Raw genomic sequence first — 26,603 nt, 5'->3', positions numbered from 1 at the left:
TCTACAAAGGGTCTTTGGTGGGGCTGGGGGGAGGGGCAATAATGAAGGCAAGACTGAGGAGCACTGCAGCTGTCTTACTAGTCTCCACCGCCCTTAATGCAAACGTATCAGGGACTCAACAAACGTTCGTGGAATTCAATGGAACCTCTTCAGTGATCTACTTAAGGGCTGGGGAATCTTCCACAGTGACTGTTAGGAGCAAATCTACAAGGCAGAAAAATTCCTCTGACATCCCTCTTGAGGCACTCTGTGAAAGTCAGTTACTTAAAATGTTGTGGTTTTCTTGAGCTTGTCCTCCATGAGGCACTGCCCAATCACTGGAAGAAGGACAAAGGGAGCAGTTGTCTTTGCTCTCCTGAGGCCTCCAGAGTTCCCACATTACCAATAATCCCATATTACGAAATATAGCGCCCTGTTCTGTATTTTCATCTTCACCAAAGACATTTACCCAAACCTAGTGATGAGAGGGATTTAATTGTATTATTGTATATTAATATAATGCTATTTATTAAAAACAACTCCATTCTCTATTGGTGGTATTAATATCAAACAGCAATGCCAACGATCACATTCTTAAATACTCCCATCAGGCATAAAAGTAAATAACGCCAAGCATAAGCCATTCCCGTACAGAGCTGTGCTTACCATTGGAAGCGGAACTCTTGTCCCGCTTTAGGCTCTACTACCTATGAAGGTTTCCTTGAAAACTACTGCTCTATATGCAATTCAGTGTTTTCTTTTAGCACTCCTTATGTTTGAGGGACAGGGCTAAACGTTGCAGGAATCCATAAATAACCATGTAAGACATTTACCTCATTCTAGGAGCTAATTAAAACCATTAGCCTAAATATGAGTGACAGGAGAGGGAGCTTTAGCTCCAGATAGCTCCTGGCACAGTGCTCTTCAACTCCGGCTAGGCTGCTCTTTAACAACCGTAAGCCTGAGAAGCCTCACCCTCCCAGGTGGGGTGGGGCTCTGGATTTGAAAGCTTGCTTCCCACTAGATCCTAATGTGCATCCAGAGTTGAAAACCACTAGTGCAGGTCTGGGGAAAGGGCTTGGAGGGGTGTGTGTGTGTGTGTGTGTGTGTGTGTGTAAGATGCACAGGTAATTCTTACCTGTTGTCACAGTGTTGACAGCCAGTCCACAGTGCTTAAAAGCACACAATGACATGCCGGATATCCAGCTATGCTGCTAACCTTATGACAGTAGAAGTTTATTACCCTAAGTTTAGTTTTCTTATCTTTAAAATGGGAACAGTATTAGGGCCTATCTCATTGGTTTATGGTAGAGTAAATAAGCCAGTTCCTGAAACGCACTTAACAGAGGGAAAAAGGCAAAGACTAAAACACTAGGATACCTTCAATCTAAGTATAGGAACCCTTTTAAAGAAATTTATGTTGAGCAATTTTTCTCACCTGTAAAATAGAAGTGATGTGTTTTTAACGTCATAGTGAGGATTCAATGAGAAAATATATCGCCAAGCACAAGACTTAGTCCAAAAAGAGCTCATTATACTTCTTGTTTTCCCTTCCATTTTCTCTTTCCTGAAAGCTTAGGACAATTCAATTAAAGAGTAATTATCAAGAACCTATTGTGTGTGCAGGCAGGTGCTGGCTGAGAGGGAGCTGCCAATTGAATGAGACCTGATCCCTGCCAAACATGGACTATGAGACAGTAGGAACCCAGTGCCCTGTGGGGATGGTTAGAGAACCGTCCTATTCATCTTCACACCACCAATCTCTGGGCACTGAGTCTGGCTTTCACCCAAGCAACTGAATGAATGTGGGATGCCTCACTTTAAGCAAACATGATCTAGAATATGAGGACTGTATGAAAGTTAAAAATAAACTATTTCAAAAAATGATTCACTTCTAAAGTGTATTCTTCATAGGATGTTTTAAAAGGCATCATAATAGGATCATATCAAGGTGGCAGAGGAGTAGGACATGGAGCTCACCTTCTCCCACAAATGCATCAAAAATACATCTGCATGTGGAACAATTCTCACAGAATATCTACTGAACGCTGGCAGAAGACCTCAGACTTCCAAAAGGGCAAGTAAATCTCCACATAACTGAGTAGGGCAAAAGAAAAAAGGAAAAAAGAGAGAGAAAGGAATCCGGATGGGATCTGCACCCCTTTGGGGGAGTTGTGAAGGAGGAAAGGTTCCTGCACCCGGGGAAGTCCCCTCACTGGTGGCAAAATCAGCTGGGACAGAGGGGGAGCTTCAGAGCCTCGGAGGAGAGCACAGCACCCTGTTTGCAGAGAGAGACCTGCATAGAAGGTCAGTGCTGCCAGCACTCCCCAGCTTGGGTCGCTTGTCCCCTGGGGAGGGTCGGGGCTGGGTGCTGAGGCTCAGGCTTCGGAGGTCAGACCCCGGGGAGAGGACTGGGGTTGGCTGTGTGGAGACAGCCAGCACACCCTGAGGAAAGAGACAGCAAATATCCAAACCAAAAACCGCCCTCACGCCAAAAAAAATTAAACCCACACAAGCTACGCAGGGACACTCCCGCATATAAATAGCCCTCCAAGACTACAGTAGATAATTGTTCCTCCTAAACTCACACAGTAAGAGAAATACAAGCAAAATGAATAAGTAGAGGAACGACTCCCAGTTAAAAGACCAAGAGAATTCCCCTGAAGAAACAGACCTCTTCAGTCTAATAGACACCAAGTTCAAAAAACAGGTAATGAAAATACTGAAAGAATTAAGAAAGGCTATTGACAGAAATGCAAATTACTGTAAAAAGGAACTAGAAACTATAAGGAGGAGCCAAGAAAAATTTAAAAATCATTTGCCAAGACAAAAGCTGAGGTAAAGGCAATGAATAGAATGAATAATACAGAAGAAAGAATAAGTGATCTGAAAGATAGAATAATGGAAATTACCCAATCAAAACAGCAAACAGAAAGCCAAATGAAAAAAAAAAAATGAAAGCAATAAAAGAGACCTGTGGGATAATATAAAGCATGCCAATCTACATATAATAGGGATTCCAGAAGGAGAAGAAAGAGAAAAGGGTGTTAAAAATGTATTTGAAGAAATTATGGCTAAAAGCTTCCCAAACCTAAAGAAGGAAACAGATATCCAGATACAGGAAGCACAGAGGGTCCTAAACAAGATGAACCCAAACAGACCTTCACCAAGACATATAATAAAAATGGCAAAAGTTAAAGAGAGGATTCTAAAGACAGCAAGAGAAAAACAAAGAGTTAATTACAAGGGAACCCCCATAAGGCTATCAGCTGATTTCTCTACAGAAACACTGAGGGCCAGAAGGGAGTAGCAAAATATATACATAGTCTTGAAAGGGAAAGATCTGCAGCCCAGAATATTCTACCCAGCAAGATTATCATTTAGAATAGGAGGAGAAATAAAGAATTTCTCAGACAAGTAAAAACTAAAAGAATACAGCAATTCTAAAGCTATCCTAAAAGACACATTGAAAGGTCTGCTCTAAATAGAAAAGAAGCACGAAGATACAGGAAGGAGGAAATCACAACTAGAAAGTAAATCACTTAAATTAGCCAGTATACAGATCAAAAAGAAAAAACAAAACCTACTTGTGAAAGTGAAGATAAACACAAGGAACAGCAAAAGGATAAACATGAAGATGTAAAAAAGACATCAAAATCATAAAATGTGGGGAAGGAGGGTAAGAAAATGCAGATTCTTTTTTTTTTTTTAGAATATGTTTGAGCTTATATGACTATCCATCTAAAGCAAGCAGATACAGGAAGGGGGGTTAACATACTTGAATAACAGGGCAACCATAAATCAAAAACATACAATAGATTCACAAAAACCAAAAAGAACACAAGCATAAAGGGAAATCATCAAACCACAAAAAGAAAAACAAAGAAGATACAAAGAATCAACTGGAAAACAAGGTTTAAAATGGCAATAAATACATATGTATCAATAATTACCTTAAATGTAAATGAACTGAATGCGCCAATCAAAACACATAGCGTGGCACACTGGATTAAATAAACAAGAGCCTACAATATGCTGCCTACAAGAGACACACCTTAGGGCAAAGGACACAGATGGATTGAAAGTGAGGGGATGGAAAAAGATATTTCATGCAAACGGAAATGACTAGAAAGCAGGAGTTGCAATACTCATATCAGACAAAATAGACTTTAAAGCAAAGGCTATAAAAAAAGATAAACAGGGACGCTATATAATGATAAAAGGATCAATACAAGAAAAGGATTTTACACTTGTCAACATATATGTACCTAATATAGGAGCACCCAAATACATAAAACAAATACTAATAGACATAAAGGGAGAAATTGATGGGAACACAATAATAGTAGGAGACTTTAACACCCTGCTCACATCAATGGACAGAGATGCTAAATGATACAACAGAACAGTTATATTTAATTGATATTTGCAGGACATTACGTCCAAAAAAAACCCAGAACACACATTCTTTTCAAGTGAACATGGAACATTCTCTAGGAATGACCACATACTAGGGCACAAAACTCACCACAACAAATTTAAGAGTATAGAAATTATTTCAAACATCTTCTCTGACCACAGCAGTATGAAACTAGAAATCAACCACAGGAAAAGAACTGAGGAAGAATACAAAAAACGATTACATGGGGACTGAACAACATGCTACTAAAAAACCAATGGGTCAACAAGGAAATCAAAAAGGAAATTAAAAATTACCTTGATACAAATGACAATGAAAACACAACCGTACAAAATCTATGGGATGCAGCAAAAGCAGTTCTTAGAGGGAAGTTCATAGCAATACAGGCCTTCCTCAAAAAATAAGAAAAATTTCAAATAAACAATCCAACCTACCATCTAAAAGAATCAGAAAAAGAAGAACAAACAAAACCTAAAGTCAGCAGAAGGAAGGAAATAATAAAGATTGGGGAGGAAATAAATAAGATAGAGATTAAAAAGACAATAGAAAAAAAATCAATAAAACCAAGAGCTAGTTCTTTGAAAGGGTAAACAAAACTGACAAATCTCTGGCCAGGCTCACCAAGAAGAAAAGAGAGAGAATCCAAATAAACAAAATAATAAATGAAAAAGGAGAAAGTTCAAGTGATACCACAGAAATACAAAAAACCATAAGAGAATACTATAAACAATTATATGCCAACAAATTTGACAACCTAGAAGAAATGGACAACTTTCCAGAAATATACAGCCCACCAAACTGAATCAAGAAGAAATAGATAATTTGAACAGACCAATCACTAGAAGAGAAATCGAATCTGCAATTTAAAAATACGCCCTACAGGGACTTCCCTGGTGGCCCAGTGGTTAAGACTCCATCTTCCATTGCAGAGGGTGTGGATTCGATCCTTGCTCAGGGAGCTAAGATCCCACATACCTCATGGCCAAGAAACCAAAACATAAAACAGAAAGAAATATTGTAACAAATTCAATAAGACTTTAAAAATGGTCCACATCAAAAAAAAACTTAAAAACAAAAAAACTCCCTACAAACAAAAGTCCAGAACCAGATGGCTTCACAGGCAAATTCTACCAAACATACAAAGAAGAACTTATACTGATCGTTCTCAAACCCTTCCAAAGGACTGAAGAGGAGGGAACACTCCCACAGACATTTTATGAAGCCACCATCACCCTGATATCAAAACCAAAGATACCACCAAAAAAAGAAAATTACAGGCCAATATCTTTGATAAATATAGATGCAAAAATTATCAACAAAATATTAGCAAATTGAATCCAACAACACATAAAAAAGATCATACACCACAACCAAGTGGGATTCATCCCAAGTTCACAAGGATGGTTCAACATAGGCAAATCAATCAATGTAATACACCACATTAACAAAAGAAAAGTCAAAAACAAAATAATCATCTCAACAGATGCAGAAAAAGCATTTGACAAAATTCAACACCCATTCATGATAAACACTCTTACCAAAATGGGTATAAAAGGAACATATCCCAACATAACAAAGCCATTTATGACAAACCCACAGCCAATATAATACTCAGTGGTGAAAAGCTGAAAGCCTTCCTGCTAAAATCTGGAACAAGACAAGGATGCCCATTCTCACCACTTCTATTCAACACAGTATTGGAAGTCTTAACCACAGCAATCAGACAAGAAAAAGAAATAAAACGTATTCAAATTGGAAGGAAAGAGGTAAAATTGTCACTATATGCAGATGACATGATACTATATATAGAAAACCTTAAGGACTCCACACAAAAACTACTAGATCTAATAAATGAACTCAGCAAAGTAGCAGGATACAAGGATAACATTCAGAAATTAGTTGCATTTCTTTATGCTAACAATAAAATATCAGAAAGGGAATGTAAAAAAGCAATACCTTTCAAAAATCACACACACACACACGCACACACACACACACACACACACACACACAAAACCCCTAGGAATAAACCTGACCAAGGAGGTGAAAGACTTATATGCTGAGAACTATAAAACATTAATAAAGGGACTTCCCTGGTGGCGCAGTGGTTGAGAATCTGCCTGCCAGTGGAGGGGACACGGGTTCGATCCCTGGTCCAGGAAGATCCCACATGCACCGGAGCAACTAAGCCCATCCACCACAACTACTGAGCCTCCGCTCTAGAGCCCTAAGCCACAACTACTGAGCCCGCGTGCCACAACTACTGAAGCCCATGTGCGTAGAGCCCGTGCTCCACTACAAGAGAAGCCACTGCAATGAGAAGCCTGCACACCACAACAAAGAGTAGCCCCTGCTCGCTGCAACCAGAGAAAGCCTGCGTGCAGCAACGAAGAACCAACACAGCCAAAAAAAAAAAAAAAAGACTTAAACGTAAGATATGACACCATAAAACTCTTAGAAGAGAGCATAGGCAAATCTCTGTAATAAATCATACCAATGTTTTCGTAGGTTAGTCTCCCAAGGCAACAGAAGTAAAAACAAAATAAACAAATGGGACCTAATCAAACTTACAAGCTTTTGCATAGCAGAGGAAACCATAAAAGCAAAACAAAACAAAACAACGAAAAGACAACCAATGGAATGGAAGAAAATATCTGCAAATGATGCAACTGACAAGGGCTTAATCTCCAAAGTATACAAACAGCTCATACAACTCAACAACAACAAAAAAACAAACAACCCAATTGAAAAATGGGCAGAAGACCTTAATAGACAATTCTCCGAAGAAGACATACACATGGCCAGTAGGCACATGAAAAGATGCTCAGCATCAATAATTATTAGAGAAACGCGAATCAAAACTACAATGAGGTACCACATCACACTGGTCAGAATGGCCATCATTAAAAAGTCTACCAATAACAAATGCTGGAGAGGGTGTAGAGAAAAGGGAACCCTCCTACACTGTTGGTAGGAATATAAATTGGTGCAGCCACTATGGAAAACAGTATGGAGGTTCCTCAGAAAACTAAAAATAGAATTACCATATGATCCAGCAATCCCACTCCTGGGCAAATACCTGGACAAAACTATAATTCAGAATGATACATGCGTAGGACCTGCACAGAAGGGGAGAGGCAGGATGTGGAAAGGAGGGCCTCTGGAGTGTGGTGTTCCAGAGTTTGGAGAGCACACTGGACACAGCAAAAAATTAGAGTATCTGCAGAGGAACTCAAGAGAGTGATCAACATTAATGTCTCAGAAGATTGGAGGAGGAACCAAGATGGCGGAGTAGAAGGACGTGCTCTCATTCCCTCTTGCAAGAACACCAGAATCACAACTAGCTGCTGGACAATCATTGACAGGAAGATACTGGAGCTCACCAAAAAAGATACCCCGCATCCAAAGACAAAGGAGAAGCCACAATGAGACGGTAGGAGGGGCGCAATCACAGTAAAATCAAATCCCATAACTGCTGGGTGGGTGAATCACAGACTGGCAAACACTTATACCACAGAAGTCCACCCACTGGAGTGAAGGTTCTGAACCCCACATCAGGCTTCCCAACCTGGGGGTCCGGCAACGGGAGGAAGAATTCCTAGAGAATCAGACTTTGAAGCCTAGTGGGAATTGATTGCAGGACTTCGACAGGACTGGGGGAAACAGAGACTCCACTCTTGGAGGGCACACACAAAGTAGTGTGCACATCGGGACCCAGGGGAAGGGGCAGTGACCCCGGAGGAGACTGAACCAGATCTACCTGCTAGTGTTGGAAGGTCTCCTGCAGAGGCGAGGGGTGGCTCTGTTTCACCGTGGGGACAAGGACACTGGCAGCAGAAGTTTTGGGAAGTACTCCTTGGTGTGAGCCCTCCCAGAGTCTGTCATTAGCCCCACCAAAGAGCCTGGGTAGGCTCCAGTGTTGGGTTGCCTCAGGCCAAACAACCAACAGGGAGGGAACCCAGCCCCACCCATCAACAGTCAAGTGGATTAAAGTTTTACTGAGCTCTGCCCACCAGAGCAACAGTCAGCTCTACCCACCACCAGTCCCTCCCATTAAGCGTCTTAGATAGCCTCATTCACCAGAGGGCAGAGAGCAGAAGCAAGAAGAACTACAATCCTGCAGCCTGTGGAACAAAAACCACATTCACAGAAAGATAGACAAGATGAAAAGGCAGAGGGCTATATACCAGATGAGGGAACAAGATAAAACCCCAGAAAAACAACTAAATGAAGTGGAGATAGGCAACCTTCCAGAAGAAGAATTCAGAATAATGATAGTGAAGAAGATCCAGGACCTGGGGGGAAAAAAAGGGAGGCAAAGATCGAGAAGGTGCAAGAAATGTTTAACAAAGACCTAGAAGAATTAAAGAACAAACAAACAGAGATGAACAATACAATAACTGAAATGAAAACGACACTAGAATGAATCAATAGCAGAAAAACTGAGGCAGAAGAACGGATAAGTGACCTGGAAGACAGAATGGTGGAATTCACTGCTGCGGAACAGACTAAATAAAAAAAAGTGAAAAGAAATGAAGACAGCCTAAGAGGCCTCTGGGACAACATTAAACGCAACAGAATTCGCATTATAGGGGTCTCAGAAGGAGAAGAGAGAGAGAAAGGACCAGAGAAAATATCTGAAGAGATTATAGTCGAAAATTTCCCTAACATGGGAAAGGAAATAGCCACCCAAGTGCAGGAAGCGCAGTGAGTCCCATATAGGATAAACCCAAGGAGAAACACGCCAAAACACATACTAATCAAATGGCAAAAATTAAAGACAAAGAAAAATTATTGAAAGCAGCAAGGGAAAAACAACAAATAACATACAAGGGAACTCCCATAAGGTTAACAGCTGATTTCTCAGCAGAAACTCTACAAGCCAGAAGGGAGTGGCATGATATACTTAAAGTGATGAAAGGGAAGGACCTACAACCAAGATTACTCTACCCGGCAAGGATCTCATTCAGATTCGATGGAGAAATCAAAAGCTTTACAGACAAGCAAAAAAGCTAAGAGAATTCAGCACCACCAAACCAGCTCTACAACAAATGCTAAAGGAACTTCTCTAAGTGGGAAACACAAGAGGAGAAAAGGACCTACAAAAACAAACCCAAAACAATTAAGAAAATGGTCATAGGAACATACATATCGATAATTACCTTAAACGTGAATGTATTAAATGCTCCAAGCAATATATATGCTGTCTACAAGAGACCCACTTCAGACCTAGGAACACATACAGACTGAAAGTGAGGGGATGGAAAAAGATATTCCATGCAAATGGAAATCAAAAGAAAGCTGGAGTAGCTATACTCATATCAGATAAAATAGACTTTAAAATAAATAAAGAATGTTACAAGAGACAAGGAAGGACACTACATAATGACCAAGGATTAAGGATCAATCCAAGAAGAAGATATAACACTTATAAATATATATGCACCCAACATAGGAGCACCTCAATACATAAGGCAACTGCTAACAGCAATACAAGAGGAAATCGACAGTAACACAATAATAGTGGGGGACTTTAACACCTCACTTACACCAATGGACAGATCATCCAAAATGAAAAGAAATCAGGAAACAGAAGCTTTAAATGACACAATAGACCAGATAGATTTAATTGATATTTATAAGACATTGCATCCAAAAACAGCAGATTACACTTTCTTCTCAAGTGTGCACAGAACATTCTCCAGGATAGGTCACACATTGGGTCACAAATCAAGCCTTGGTAAATTTAAGAAAACTGAAATCATATCAAGCATCTTTTCTGACCACAATGCTATGAGATTAGAAATGAATTACAGGGAAAAAAACGTAAAATACGCAAACACATGGAGGCTAAACAATACGTTACTAAATAACAAAGAGATCACTGCAGAAATCAAAGAGGAAATCAAAAAATACCTAGAGACAAATGACAATGAAAACATGACGATCCAAAACCTATGGGATGCAGCAAAAGCAGTTCTAAGAGGGAGGTTTATAGCTATACAAGCCTACCTAAAGAAACAAGAAAAATCTCAAATAAACAATCTAACCTTACACCTAAAGGAACTAGAGAAAGAAGAACAAACAAAACCCAAAGTTAGCAGAAGGAAAGAAATCATAAAGATCAGAGCAGAAATAAATGAAATAGAAACAAAGAAAACAATAGCAAAGATCAATAAAACTAAAAGCTGGTTCTTTGAGAAGATAAACAAAATTGATAAACCATTAGCCAGACTCATCAAGAAAAAGAGAGAGAGGACTCAAATCAATAAAATTAGAAATGAAAAAGGAGAAGTTACAACAGACACTGCAAAAATACAAAGCATCCTAAGAGACTACTACAAGCAACTCTATGCCAATAAAATGGAAACCTGGAAGAAATGCACAAATTCTTAGAAAGGTAGAACCTTCCAAGACTGAACCAGGAAGAAATAGAAAATATGAACAGACCAATCACAAGTAATGAATTTGAAACTGTGATTAAAAATCTTCCAACAAACAAAAGCCCAGGACCAGATGGCTTCACAGGTGAATTCTATCAAACATTTAGAGAAGAGCTAACACCCATCCTTCTCAAACTCTTCCAAAAAATTCCAGAGGATGGAACACTCCCAAACTCATTCTATGAGGCCACCACCACCCTGATACCAAAACCAGACAAAGATACTACAAAGAAAGAAAATTACAGACCAATATCACTGATGAATATAGATGCAAAAATCCTCAACAAAATACTAGCAAACAGAATCCAACAACACATTAAAAGGATCATACACCACGATCAAGTGGGACTTATCCCAGGGATGCAAGGATTCTTCAATATACGCAAACCAATCAATGTGATACACCATATTAACAAATTGAAAAAAAAATTGAAGAATAAAAACCATATGATCATCACAATAGATGCAGAAAAAGCATCTGTTGACAAAATTCAACACCCATTTATGATAAAAACTCTCCAGAAAGTGGGCATAGAGGGAACCTACCTCAACATAATAAAGGCCATATATGACAAACCCACAGCAAACATCATTCTCAATGGTGAAAAACAGAAAGCATTTCCTCTAAGATCAGGAAGGAGACAAGGATGTCCACTCTCACCACTATTATTCAACATAGTTTTGGAAGTCCCAGCCACGGCAATCAGAGAAGAAAAAGAAATAAAAGGAATACAAATTGGAAAAGAAGAAGTAAAACTGTCACTGTTTGCAGATGACATGATAGTATACATAGAGAATCCTAAAGATGTCACCAGAAAACTACTAGAGCTAATCAATGAATTTAGTACTGTTGCAGGATACAAAATTAATGCACAGAAATCTCTTGCATTCCTATACCCTAATGATGAAAAATCTGAAAAAGAAATTAAGGAAACACTCCCATTTACCATTGCAACAAAAAGAATAAAATACCTAGGAATAAACCTACCTAGGGAGACAAAAGACCTATATGCAGAAAACTATAAGACACTGATGAAAGAAATTAAAGATGATACCAACAGATGGAGAGATATACCATGTTCTTCGATTGGAAGAATCAATATTGTGAAAATGACTATACTACCCAAAGCAATCTACAGATTCAATGCAATCCCTATCAAATTACCAATGGCATTTTTTACAGAACTAGAACAAATCATTTTTAAATTTGTATGGAGACACAAAAGACCCCGAATAGCCAAAGCAGTCGTGAGGGAAAAAAACGGAGCTGGAGGAATCAGACTCCCTGACTTCAGACTATACTACAAAGCTACAGTAATCAAGACAATATGGTGCTGGCACGAAAACAGAAACATAGGTCAATGGAACAAGATAGAAAGCCCAGAGATAAACCCACGCACCTATGGTCAACGAATCTATGACAAAGGAGGCAAAGATATACAATGGAGAAAAGACAGTCTCTTCAATAAGTGGTGCTGGGAAAACTGGACAGCTACATGTAAAAGAATGAAATTAGAACACTCCCTAACACCATACACAAAAATAAACTCAAAATGGATTAAAGACCTAAATGTAAGATCGGACACTATAAAACTCTTAGAGGAAAACATAGGAAGAACACTCTTTGACATAAATCACAGCAAGATCTTTTTTGATCCACCTCCTAGAGTAATGGAAATAAAAACAAAAATAAACAAATGGGACCTAATGAAACTTCAAAGCTTTTGCACAGCAAAGGAAGCCATAAACAAGACGAAAACACAACCCTCAGAATGGGAGAAGATATTTGCAAACGAATCAACGGACAAAGGATTAATCTCCAAAATATATAAACAGCTCATGCAGCTCAATATTAAAGAAACAAACAACCCAATCCAAAAATGGGCAGAAGACCTAAATAGACATTTCTCCAAAGAAGACATACAGATGGCCAAGAAGCACATGAAAAGCTGCTCAACATCACTAATTATTAGAGAAATGCAAATCAAAACTACAATGAGGTATCACCTCACACCAGTTAGAATAGGCATCATCAGAAAATCTACAAACAACAAATGCTGGAGAGGGTGTGGAGAAAAGGGAACCCTCTTGCACTGTTGGTGGGAATGTAAATGGATACAGCCACTATGGAGAACAGTATGGAGGTTCTTTAGAAAACTAAAAATAGAATTACCATATGATCCAGCAATCCCACTACTGGGCATATACCCAGAGAAAACCATAATTCAAAAAGACACATGCACCCCAATGTTCATTGCAGCACTATTTACAGTAGCCAGGTCATGGAAGCAACCTAAATGCCCATCGACAGACGAATGGATAAAGAAGTTGTGGTACATATATACAACGGAATATTACTCAGCCATAAAAAGGAACGAAATTGGGTCATTTGTTGAGACGTGGATGGATCTAGAGACTGTCATACAGAGTGAAGTAAGTCAGAAAGAGAAAAACAAATATCGTATATTAACACATGTATGTGGAACCTAGAAAAATGGTACAGATGAGCCGGTTTGCAGGGCAGAAGTTGAGACACAGATGTAGAGAGCAAATGTATGGACACCAAGGGGGAAAAGCAGCAGGGGGGTGGGGAAGGTGGTGTGCTGAATTGGGCGATTGGGACTGACATGTATACACTGTTGTATATAAAATGGATGACTAATAAGAACCTATGGTGTAAACAAACAAACAAACAAACAAAACAAGTAATACTAAACTTTCATTGGGTTATTTGTATGGAATTATGTTAACATAAATGTTTCAGACATTACATGAAATTTCTAAAAATCTTATATGTTCTGGTATAATGTTATAAGTCATAATTCTAGTTCTTACTTTAAAATGTATATCTCAGAAATAACTAAGTTTCCTTGTCAATTGTATTATTATGAACTTTCATCAAATCTTTAACCGTGGTCATTTTTAAGTCTTTTTTCATTTACAGACAGTTCTGGGTGTACTCTGATGCTTTTGCAAATATGTTACTATAAATGGGTTTCATCTTCAAGGAATTCATGGAAAAGACTCTGACAAGTACAGGTTTCTGGTAACTGACTATACTGCTGAACTGAATGAATAAGCATTTTCAGAACTCTAATGGAAAACTGATGAACTCATAAAATTGCTAACAAAAGATCAAGATGAAAAAAAAATTAATTACATGGGACTGAGTGAACTGATGAGGATGATTATAATTTTTGTGTCTTTCTGTTTGAATAAAAAAAAATCCCACAAGGACTCAGAGGCAAAAAATATACAAATCAATTTTCACTGCAAAGTAAAGGAGCTGTTACAGTGGAGGATTACTGGACTGAATGTCAGTATTATGACATAGTATGAGTGTGTTTCGAGTTTGGTAATTGCAATCATTGTTGCTTTTGTCGTGGTCATCCATTTACAATGCTTGGTGTCAGTTTATTTATCTCTTGTAAAAATAAAATACAGTGTGTGTGTGTGTGTGTGTGAAAAAAAAAAAAGATACATGCACCCCTATGTTCATAGCAGCACTATTCACAACAGCCAAGAGATGGAAATAACCTAAGTGTCCATCAATGGATGAATGGATAAAGAAGATGTGATATATACAATGGAATACTACTCAGCCATAACAAAGAATGAAATAATGCCATTTGCAGCAACATGGATGCAACTAGAGATTATCATACTAAGTGAAATAAGTCAGAAAGAGAAAGACAAATGCCATATGATATCACCTACATATGGAATCTAAAATATGGCATCAATGAACCTATCTATGAAACAGAAACAGACTCACAGACATAGAGATCAGACTTGTGGTTGCCAAGGGGGGTAGGGAGGGATAAGGATGGACCGGGAGTTTGGGGTTGGTAGATGCAAACTATTACATTTAGGATGGACAAACAACAAGGTCCTACTGTATAGCACAGGGAACTCTATTCAATCTCTTGGGATAAACCATAATGGAAAAGAATATGAAAAAGAATGTCTATATGTATACAACTGAGTCACTTTGCTGTACAGCAGAGATTGGCACAGCATTGTAAATCAACTATACTTCAATTTTTAAAAAAATGTTAAAAATAAATAATTGAAATCAGGATCTTAAAGTGATAGCTACGTCCCCATATTCACTGCAGCACTATTTGCAATACCTAGTGAAGATACAGAAACAACTGAAATGTCCATGGACAGATGAATGGATACAGAAAATGCGGTATAAACATACAGTAAATATTATTCAGCCTTAAAAAAGAGGGAAATGACACCATTTGCAACAACATGGAAGGCATGCTAAATGAAGTCAGTCAGTCACAAAAGGACAAAAGGACTGCATGATTCCTCTTACATGAAGCATCTAAAATAGTCAAACTTACAGAAGCAGACAATAGAATGGGGATTGCCAGGGTCAGGGGGGAAGGGAAAATGGGGACTTGTTCAATGGGTATAAGTTTTCAGTTATACAAGGTGAATAAGTTCAAAAGATCTCTGTACATCGTAGTGCATATGGTTAACAATTCAGTAGTGCACACTTAAGAATTTGTTAAGAGGGTACATTTCATGCTCAGTGTTCTTACCATAAAAAAAAGGGAGCACAAGGAAATTCTGGAGGTGATGGATATGTTTATTACCTCGATTATGATGGTTTCATAGGTGTATGCATACTCATCAATTTGTATACATTAAATGTGTCCAATCTTTGTTTATGAATATACTTCAACAAACGTATAAAAAAGTTAAAGCTATTGAAAACATTTAAAAAATTAAAATAAAAAATAAAAGGCATCATAATAATTTTTAATTTTATCTTTATTTATGGAGGTAGCTATTATTATGCCCATTTCATTGCTAAGACACTGAGCGCCAAATGGCACAGAATTAGGTAAGTCTCCCAGAGCCACCTGGCAAATAAATGGTGTTTGCAGACCTCCTTATTATTATCATTGTTATTATTATTTTTTTTTTACAATTCAGTGGTTTTTAGTATGATATTTAGAGTTGTGCAGCCATTACCATCATTTAATTTTAGGACACTTCCAAAAGAAATCCAATACCCATTAGGAATCACTCTCCATTTCCCCCTCCCCTTGACAATTCTAATCTACTTTGTCTCTATTTCCATAGGTTTTTTATATCTCCCTAATGTACTCACATAATTCAATTTTTTAAAAAATCAACTTACAGAGCTTTTTAAGAACACAATGCTGTATAGCTACCAATGGAACTATTTATTTTAATTTGAATAATTCACTTTAAAACTTCAGAGTACAAACCTGGATCCTTTTCCCCTGAATTGTTTGTTATCTTCAACTTTATTCCTCAGGTATTATAATCACTAAATGCAAACAGTTTCTCTGTGAATTCTCTTTGGCAAGAATCCAAATTTTTTACTTTTTTAAAAAAGAACTCTGAAGAGAAAGAATTAGGCAGATAGTTTATGGCTTCTGTATTTCTTATTCTAGATTTAGAAAACTTCCTTATTTGATTCAACATTAGGCACTTGATGAAAAAATAAAATGCGAAAAAGAAAATGTTTCAGATTGTTTTCCTGACATAAGACACCTCACCTAGTTAGTGAGCTGATGGTGTATCTTGTTTCCAAGGTACAATGTAAACTCTCTCAGAAGGGAGATCAAGGCACTCATTCATTACTTCACATCTGCCCTGTACACTGCATTGGTGCTTTATATTTTATTATAGGTCCCAATTATAAGTATGAAATAAGAAAGAAAAACCTAAATTTGTTCTCCAACTTGGGGGAAAATGGTTAAAAATGCTCACTTCTCCCTACAAGTCAGTTTAGCATTTCAATTCATACTTAGTGTCCCAAGGAAGCTATATAAGAAGCACAGTTCCTGCTCTATAAAAATTTATTAGCGTTCCACTGTGATGTCCCAAGATAAACTCACAAATTATGAGAAGGCCAAATCTACAAAGAACCTTAAAAGACCATCTGGTCCAACCAGCTCTTATTTTCTTGATCTGAAATATGATAAGTTGGAGTTGCCCAAGCAAATCAGCACAAAGCTGCTATTCAGTTTGGGGTACCACTCATTAAACTAACAAATGTACCCTTTACCACATTATGAAAACCCATTGCTGTATGCAAACATTCAGATGTACAAGAAAGATAAGGAATGATGGTTTTTTGGGGTTTAACAAATTATTCAAAGTATTCTAAATAGAAGATCCAATAATGCAGAAAAACATCCTGTAAAGTTAGATTTACCCACAACTTTTCACGAACAGCTCATAAAACAGGGTATATGTATATTGAAACAAAAGTTGTTAGAAGGGGAACCTATTGCGAGCTTCAGGCTTTGCACCAGCATCTCATTTAATCCTTCAAAACCCTGTGAGGCTGGCAGAGCCATCACCGCCCTTTCACAGCTGAGAGAACAGACTCAGGGAGACCACGTAATTTAGCTAAGGGCTCACAACTGGTTAAAAAATAAATTTAAAAAGGCCCTCAGTTACTAACATAACATATTCTGATGTCATACAGCCTTTGGCAAGGTTTAATTCAATGGCATATTCAACACAAACATTACACTATTATTCTCTGACCTTCATTTCCATGGCTGGCCTGATTTTATCACATTTTTATATTTTTAAACCAATTTCCAAAGTGACCTTCCTTTGAAGTGTACCAGCTGACAGCTGGATACATTTTTTTTTTCATTTTCACATCCCTCACCGCCTACTCCAGAGAATGACAAATGAAAGATTTTAATCAACACTTTTTGCACATTAAAATTTCAAGCTCTGTAATCGCAAAAATTAATCCCACAGAGTTTACCTTAAGCAAACTGGTTGCTTCAGAATGACTTAATCAATGTTATCATGAAAATAAAATACATTTCTAGCAGGCACCACAGGAGGAAATGGGTCACCAAAGCCTAAGGGCTGCTCAAGCTCAAAAATAACAGGAAAGTTGAAAAAGGTATTGGGCTAGGAGTTTAGATTCCTGGATTCCACTTCTGGTTCTGCCACTTACAAGTAGTAAGAGACAACCTAACTTCCTGGGACATGTTTCACTTTCAGTAAAACAGAGAATATAATTCTTGACCTATCTTGTTCTGATGGTCAATGGAGATAATGTGCAGATTTAAAAACATGGTGCTAAACAGCACCATAGATATTATTTTATAGGTGGAAAAAGGAAGCCCAGAGAGGCTAAATAACTTGAAAACGTCACACAGCCAGGGGATGACAGAGCCAAAGACGGGAACTCCTGAGATTTTCAGTCCTGAGCTTTTAGAGTCCACCTGTTGCCTTTTCTCTAACAGCTTCTACTCAATGAACTTTGCACATTATTACTCAACATTATTTGCATGCCACCTCAATAAAACTACCCTGGTGTCCCTTTGGGGAAGTGTCATAACCATTCTTGATTTATAAAGTTACACCTCAAAATGCAAGCTTCCTGATTTAATATCTTAATGCTGGAAAGGCTATCCCCGGTCAATTGGACCGACCTTCTGCATAAGAATTCGTTCTACTACATCCGCGAGAGGCATGTTGGGCAAAGTACTCATAACCATCTCTAAGGCCAATAAAAGAACTTCTTTGCAGGCCACTTTAAAACAACTGAAACTTTCTTTGCAGCGTGTACCAAATCAGACTGCTTTTTAAGTCCAAGCTTTGCTCACGTTATATATATGGCATTAGCAGGATCGAGAAAAGAGCTGGAGGAACCTTGGGTTCTGCCACGAGCTCCCTGCCGACCTTGGGAAAAAAAACCTCTCCAGGCTTCAATCCCCCAGAGTGTGAAAAGGGGGTGACGACAGCAAACACCCCCAGTGTTCCCCTCGAGGGATGCTAAGAAACTATTGGGCGGGAGAGCGGAAGGTGCGCAGGATGACGGAGCAGCCGACTCAGCCGCGTCCCAAGCAGCCCAGGGCAGACACTGGGCGCAGGCGGTCCCACCCCGGGCCCCGCCCGGCTCGGGGGGGACGGCGCGTGGGGGCGCCCCTCCTCCGGCTTCTTTAGTGCGACCGGCGGGGGTCACTTACCGGGCCAGGAGCTCTAGGAAGATCACGTTACTGCAGCAGCCTGCGAAAACCAGGCCCACCGCTAAGGCCGGGCGCATGGCCGGGGCAGGGTAAGGGGAGCAAGCGCGCAGAGGAAGCGCCCGCCTAGACTGCTACCCCAGGAAACCCGGCTGCCGCCTCGCCGCGGCACTGAACATCACCACCGTCCCGCAGTGCTGCTCTCCCGGGGCCGTCGCGGTCTCCCTTTTCCCGGCAGCCGCCACCAACGCTGCCGGCGAGGAGCTGTAGTTAGCTGTCAGCGGGGCCCCATTCATCCGAAGGGGTGTCCGAGTCCGGGCCAGACTACACTTCCCAGAATGCTGCGCGCCCGTACGACCGGCTGCGTCCTAACTCGCCTCTGCCCGGCAGCTCCACCGGAGAGGAGAGAGAGGCGAGGTGCCCGTCATGCCTCGCGCGGTAGCAAGCCGCGGGGCTTGCTGGGAAGTGAAGTTCCAACGCTGTTAACGTTGTTTCTTAAGAGGCCGCCAAGGGCTATGAAAGGGATTCGTCCAGCACTTTCACGGTAAACTCACAGCTGACGGCACTAGAGCTACACACCTGTGATTGCTTGGTCGTTGGACGTATTCTAGTATTTGAAAATTCTCCTGAATTGGGAGAAAGTAGAAATTCTCTGAACTTCCTTCTCTACCTTTTGAAAAGAACATCGGACTCGGGAAGTTCTGGGATTGAATCTTGGCTTAGACACTAATCAGCTCGTCTATCTCAGGCAACTGCTTTCTCATCATAGGTAAAGATGGGAACAGTAATGCCCATCTTACCTGGCTGTTGTGAGGATTAAAAGCGATGATCACCTGGGCATCTTGTTAAAATGCAGGTTCTGATTCACTAGACCTGCTGTGGGGCCTGAGGTTCTGCACTTCCAACAAGTTTCCAGGTGTCGGTGATGCTACAGAGCTGTCAACCAAACTTTGAAGAGCACATGCCTATAAACCAGCTGACTCTGGAGACCTTTCCATCCCACCCGTCTCACCGGCTCAGTGACTCTGGGCCAGCCAACCAGCCACCCAGGCTCCTCTTTCCCTGTAGCCTACAGTCAGGCTCAAACAAACAAACTTGTCCTTCTCCTTCACTTTAACACTGAATATCTTTAAAGAGTAATCTATATGCACGGTCTCTGCTTTTTACTCTCATCAAAGCCAGGTTATTGAAAGTAGTCTCATTTAGAGCCCTAATGACCTCTTAATTGTCCAAACCAAATACCACAGGCTCACCTTACTTGATCTTGCCACGGCTTTTGACAATGAAAGCTCAATCCTCTTGACATTCTCCTGTCCCTCGGCTCATAAGACACGAGCGTCCTGTTTCTCTTTCTACTTCTCTGACTTACCTTTTTCAGTTTTCTTTTTGGGCTTTTCCTCCTCTGCCCACTGAGTTCTCCTAACAGAGCTCCATCATTTGTCCCTCCTCTTGTTTCCCTGAACACTTTCTATTGGTGATCTCATCTCCATAACTTCAACCATCACCATATGTAACTGAGATCTTATGTGTATGTACAGCCCCAATCTCCTGTGTGCCTTAAATTGAAGTTTCCAACTGCTTATTTGACATTTTCACCAATAAATCCTTGTAAACCCCTCAACAACAGCATATACACAGTTCATTATCTACCCTCCCAAATAGGGCCCTTATTTCACTAAGGACATTATCCACCATCTGTTCTCTTTGGGCAAAAACCTAAAAGATATTCACAGTCTTCCTTGCCTTCCCATCACACATTTATTTTACCTCTACATTCTGTCAATTCTGCCTCACAAGTATCTCTAGATTCCAATCTCTCCTTTCAGTTTACATCGATGTCTACTTATCCTCCTAACATATCTTGGTGCCTTCAGCCTCTTCCCTCTTCAACCCATCCTCCATGCTGTCGCCACACTGTTTCCAAAAACAAACTCAAACTCTTTATGTCACACTGCTATTCCAAGATGTCTGTTCCAATTACTAGTACTGTGTAACAAACCACCCCAAAATGTGGTGATTCAAAATGTAGTATAGAACAAAAAGATTTTCTCTCTCTCACACAGTTCTGTATGTTGACAATGTTCGACATACACCTAGTCCGTTCTCCGTTGGAGTTTCGGATGCCGTTGTGGTCAGATGCCAGCTAAGGCTGGAGCCTTCCGAAGGCGTGACTGGGCTGATGAATGGCTCTCTCGTCATGGCCTCTCTTAGGCTGTGTTTCCTCACAATATTGTGGACTCAGGTTAGCCAGACTTCTTACAAGATGACTAGCTCCCCGTAGAACAAGCGTTCCAAGAGATCAAGTCAAAAGCTGTAGTGGCCTCAGTGTGTGACACTGACACACAGTGTCACTTGCACCAAATTCTGTTGGTTCCATTGGCCAACCCAGATTCACTGTGGGAGGGCACTAGCAAAGGCATCATCTGTGGGGGGGGAGGGGCATCTTTGAAGACTAGCTATACAATGTTTCTTGGCTCCTTGTGTGAAATTCACACTCTGTAGAAGGCATACAAACATGTCACCATCAAGCCTCAGTTTACGTTTGTAATTTCCTCTCCTGCCATTCTTTCCAGTGCTACCTGGACTCCTGCCACATTAAATGCTCTGTTCTCTGAGTTTATAGTGACTTTCAAAATTCGCCTCTGTGCACATGCTGTTCTGCTTGCTCGGAAAACCCTTTTCTTTTTGGCCATCTCCTACTCATCCTTTGATGGCAATGGGGGACACAGCAGGAGTGAGTAGATACTTCTACACTGTACAGGGGGAAGGTCCCTGCTCAGACATCACCTTTCTGTGTGTAGTTTTTCAAAGCACCATTCACGGTTCCCTCCTTTATATCTCTAGCACCCCATCCATACCTAAACCAGTCCATGAATCATATTGTTGTAGTTATACATGTTCGTGTTGGTCTCCGCCTTTAGACCATGCCCCTTTGTGAACAGAAACCAAGAATAACTAATTCATCTCTAGATCCTTAGCATTATATACAGTGACTGGTATATAATATGTACATATGCTTTTTGTTGAATGAATGAATGAGTGAGCTTGAGTTCATTATTTGAGTCAAATAATTCACACCTCATAAATTCAATAAATATATAATATTTTTCAGCTTGACTCATTTCTAAAATGTACACATCAAAAATATACTGCTCAATAATTTGCATAAACAATGATATATAACCAATACCCTGGCCAGGAAACAGAACATTACCAGCACCCCAAAAGATCCCTGTGCCCCCTTCAAATCATTAATCCCCTCCAGGAATAACCCCGTTTTTTACTTTCTAGCAACAGAGATTAGTTTTGCCTTGACATAAATGGAATCATACAGAATATTTTCTTTTGTTTCTGCTTCTTTCACTCAACAATATGTTTGTCAGTTCATATGTGTTGTTGCATGTACTTGTAGTTCATTTATTCTCATTGCTGGATAACATTCCCTTGTATGAATGTACCACAATATATCTCTTCTCCTGGTGATGGACATTTTGGGCATTATGAAGAGTGCAACTATGAAATTTCTTGTACATAACTTTTGGTGAACATAAACACACATTTCTGTTGGATATCAGTGGATTAATCAAGGTCCTTAGTCAAGAAACAGGAGTCATACAGTAACGAACAAGGAAAGTTTAATATAAAGAATTATTAACAGTAACAGAGGATTAGTTAACATAATGGGTTAAGAAACTCCCAAGATTATAGGAATAGTAACTACAACCTAGGACTGAAGCAGACCACTCAAGGAAGGAACAAATTTGGAAGAGGGCCTTCTCTCTTGCACATTGAGACTCAGGCTTTACTGAAGAGGGCATGGCTATAGCCCACTAGCTAGCAGAGAAGTTCCGTAAGGTGCTGATAAAACTAGCCATGAACCACCCTCTGGGGTCTGGCTGGGGCACCGGCCAAGTCATCGGGTGTTGTACTTTCCAGGAAGCTGGCTGGGGCTCTGGAGAACTTCCTGGTAACCACCTGGAAGGATAGCACTGAATTCACTGAGGCGAGTGCCACAGGATGTCCTATGTGCTGCAGGAACAAGAAGAGAGGAAAAAGCACCAGAACCAGGAAGACAAGGCCCCTCCTCCCGCAGTGTTCCTGCAGTGCTGTCATGACAAAGGTCCACACTGTGCCACCTGGCAGAGGGGAAATGTCCAGAGGACCCAGCTCCAGCATCACAAGCAGGGCCGTGAGGGGTGGATTTTGAGCTGGGAGGTTGTAAATCGACAACTGAGACTCCCATGGGGTGGGGGGGGGGGGTAGGGTCATTTCAACTTCCATATTTTAATTGTTTCATCGTAAAACCAAAGTTCCAAAGTGCAGGCAAGGTTTCATCTCCCAGGCTTTTTTCTGCTTTCCCCTCTGAGTTCAAAATTCAAGCATCTTTGAATGAATAGCGACATCTTAGACAGCAGCTGGGCTCAACGTGTTTAAACCTTCACACAATCCGCTTCCCTTGTGTGGAGGGACCTATTGCTTTGGGAATGTTCATCATCTTTGCTCCTGTGTTGTCAGCAGGAAAAAGCTGTCAAGGTTGTCTTAAAAGCCATTTTTGCTTCTAGCTCCAGCCACTCAGACATATTTTGAATCATTTATTAAATCCACTTAACCAAGTTGTTGACAAAAAATTAAGTAAGATGACTCCTGTGGGATACTGCTTGACAAGTGTCCTCAAGTTGACAAGCCTACAGAGATCTGTCACTTGATTTAAAAAAAAAAAAAACGTTTTCATATCTATTATGTGAGGATGATTTTCTCCTCTATCACATAAATCTTGAGATGCTTGGCGCTGTGCATGGGGAAGGCACACTATAAATATACGTGAGGTATTATTTATAAAGTCAAATATTTTTGTTACTTGTTTCATAGGTCAGATTCAAGCATGCCCCAGTGTGTTGATAGATTTATGTAATCTAGCTTCTTCAAGGATGTTATTCAAAGACAGATGACCTTTTTCAGAGTACTGTAGTTAAGGCATATGGAGTTTTGGCCAGGAAGGAAACTTTCTTGACCAGAATGTTAGTGGTATGAGGTCAAGGACTTTGTCTTATTAGCCACGGTACCCTCTACATCTCTATGGCATTTGGCTCATAGCAGATGCTCACTGAGTTTGGATGGAAGGTAGAAAGGAAGGAAGAAAGGAATGGAGGGACAGAGGGATGGAGGGACAGAGTGAGGGAGAGAGAAAGGGAGGGAGCGAGGGAGAATGAAGGACCTTTAGGAAAACCAGCTCCTATTTAAGAAACTCATATGCAAAACAGGTGAGGGGTTGAAAATGGTACCTGCTATGGTAGAAACTACTAAGCAGGTTAAACACCTGAAGAAATAATCCTGAGTGCTCAGGCCTATGGGCGAGCTCCTGATGGCAAGAACTATGTCTACTTGAACTGTGTGCCTCCCAGTTTTCCCCTTCATTGTTGCTGAATTGATGTTTGTTAAATTGTATTATTGAATTGAGGTGGCAAATCTCACTACGAGGAAAAGATACTGTTAAAACCACTTTTAGGAAAAAAACGATGTCAGAGAATCTAGTGTTTGCATCAGGTGTGACGTGTCTCTAAGTTACTTATTATGCTTCCACCTTCCCCAACCCTAGAATAACTGATAATATTTTAAGAGAATAAAACGAACCCATGGGGTCATTTCATTTTGATTCTCCTACCCTGGTTCCATCACCTTTTCCCCATCTCAGGCATTAAGCTATGTTACTAACCCACCTGCTGAAACACGCTTTGATCTGCTATTCCCCAGGGGTGAACGTAGCGCATCACAGTGACTGTTTCAGTTTCTAAATGCTTCTGCACAGAGCCCATCTACCCTTCCATCAATTATGTGAGGTAGATGGGGATTATTATTCCTACGAGAAAATCTGAGGGTCAAAATGTTTAAATATATTTGCTAAGGCTCACAAATTTGAATGCATGTGGGACTAGGCAGGTGAGGTCAACATGAAACTGATTTTCAAGGTAAAATGGTGAAACTGACTGCAGAATGTATTGAGTTTTTTGGGGACTCGGAAGGTGTAATCCGTGTCTGGGTACATTCAAATTCAAATTTTTTTAATTTTATTTTTAATTGTGGTAACATGTATATTACAAACAGTTTACCATCTTAACTGTTTTTAAGTGAACAATTCCCTGGTATTAAATACATTTACATTGTTGTGCAACTATCACCACCATCATCCCTAGAGCTTTTTGCATCTTGCAAAACTGAAACTCTGTAGCCATTAAACAATCATTCACCCTTACTTCCTCCGCCCCCCAGCCCCTGGCAACCACCATTCTAGTTTCTGCTTCTATGAATTTGACTACTCAAGGTACTTCATGGAAATAGAATCACACAGTATTTATCTTTTTATGACAGGCTTATTTCACTTAGCATAATGTCCTCAAGGTTCATCCATGTTGTAGCAGGTGTCAGAATTTCCTTCTCTTTTAAGGGTGAATAATATTCCACTGTCTGTATACACCACAATTTGTTTATCCATTCATTAACTGATGGACACTTGAGTGGCTTCCATCTTTTGGCTGTTGTCAGTAATGCTGCTATGAACATGGGTGTACAAATTTTTCTTTGAGACCCTGCTTTCAGCTCTTTTGGGAATATACTCAGAAGTGGAATTGCTGGGTCAGATGATAATTCTATGCTTAATTTTTTAAGAAGCCATCATACTATTTTCCACAGTAGCCACACCATTTTCTATTTCTACCAACAGCGCACAAAGATTCCCTGTTTTCTGTCTCCTCGCCAACACTTATTTTCTGGTTTCTTTTCTTTTCTTTTCTTTTTTCTTTTTAAATAGTAGCTATCCTAGTGGGTGTGAGGTGGTATCTCATGGTGTTTTTGATTTGCAAGTCTCTAATGATTAGTGACATTGAGCATCTTTTCGTGTGCTCACCAGCCATTTGTATATCTGCTTTGGAGAAAGGTGCATTCAAGACCTTCGAATTCACATTTTTAAAGCGTGGAATTTTGAGCCAGGTTCTTTCTGCGCGGGCTGATGGCTTCTGACCCCGGATCACGCCCCAAGCAACAGAGCCAGGACGAGAAGGAGGCAGTCCTTGCCCAGCCCGCATCTGTCACCTGCTCAATCTGCTCCACCATCTCGCCCAAACAGGTTCCCTTTGCGATTGATGACACTTCTTACTTTTTCTTCATTAAAAAAATTTTTTTTGTAGATTTATTTTTGAATTTGTAACACATGCACATCGTACAAAATTCAAAAGGCACGAAGGATACCAGTGTAAAACAATTTCCTTCCCTTTCCTGAACCTCCGTCACCCAGCACCCCTACTTTGAGGCTACCATTGTCATTAATGTTTTGTGCATTCTTCCATTTACTACAAAATATGTAGGTTTTTCCTCACTCAGACACTATTTTTTTTTTCTTTAATAATACATCTTGGAGAGTGTTCCATTTTAGTGTTGTGTTGTTCTTTTTAATGACTGCATAATATTCTATTTATGGATGTGCTGCCTTTTATTTCACCAGTTCCCTGTTGTTGGATCTTTAGGTTGTTTCCAATATTTTGCTCTAACAAACAGCACTGCACTGAATATCAATGGCATGTATTTTTGAGTAAACTGAAGAAGTGGACAATTGGTCATGACTTAGCTATGAAACATAGTCCAATTAACTGACTGACTCATGTTTCAGTTTCATGTTTTAGATTGGTATGATTAATAGTACCAAGCTTTTTCAGTGCAGCATTATTTACAATAGTCAAGATATGGAAATAACCTAAATTCCCATCAATGGATGAAAGA

At 39.9% G+C, this 26,603-nt stretch overlaps 1 protein-coding gene across 1 annotated transcript in view; it reads right to left on the bottom strand.

Annotated features, from left to right (window-relative positions):
- SLC35B4 (solute carrier family 35 member B4) overlaps positions 1-19,230 on the bottom strand; it is a 34,629-nt gene extending 15,399 nt beyond the window's left edge. Inside the window, exon 1 of the mRNA XM_036864138.1 lies at positions 18,837-19,230. Within this exon, the coding sequence (XP_036720033.1) occupies positions 18,837-18,913 (77 nt within the window). The 5' untranslated portion in view covers positions 18,914-19,230. The remainder of the gene's footprint in view (positions 1-18,836) is intronic.
- Between the last annotated feature and the right edge of the window lie 7,373 nt (positions 19,231-26,603).

Source organism: Balaenoptera musculus, chromosome 9, assembly GCF_009873245.2.
Source record: "Balaenoptera musculus isolate JJ_BM4_2016_0621 chromosome 9, mBalMus1.pri.v3, whole genome shotgun sequence".
In the NCBI taxonomy this organism is placed as follows: Eukaryota; Metazoa; Chordata; class Mammalia; order Artiodactyla; family Balaenopteridae; genus Balaenoptera; species Balaenoptera musculus.
This window is presented reverse-complemented; position numbering and strand designations above follow the sequence as displayed.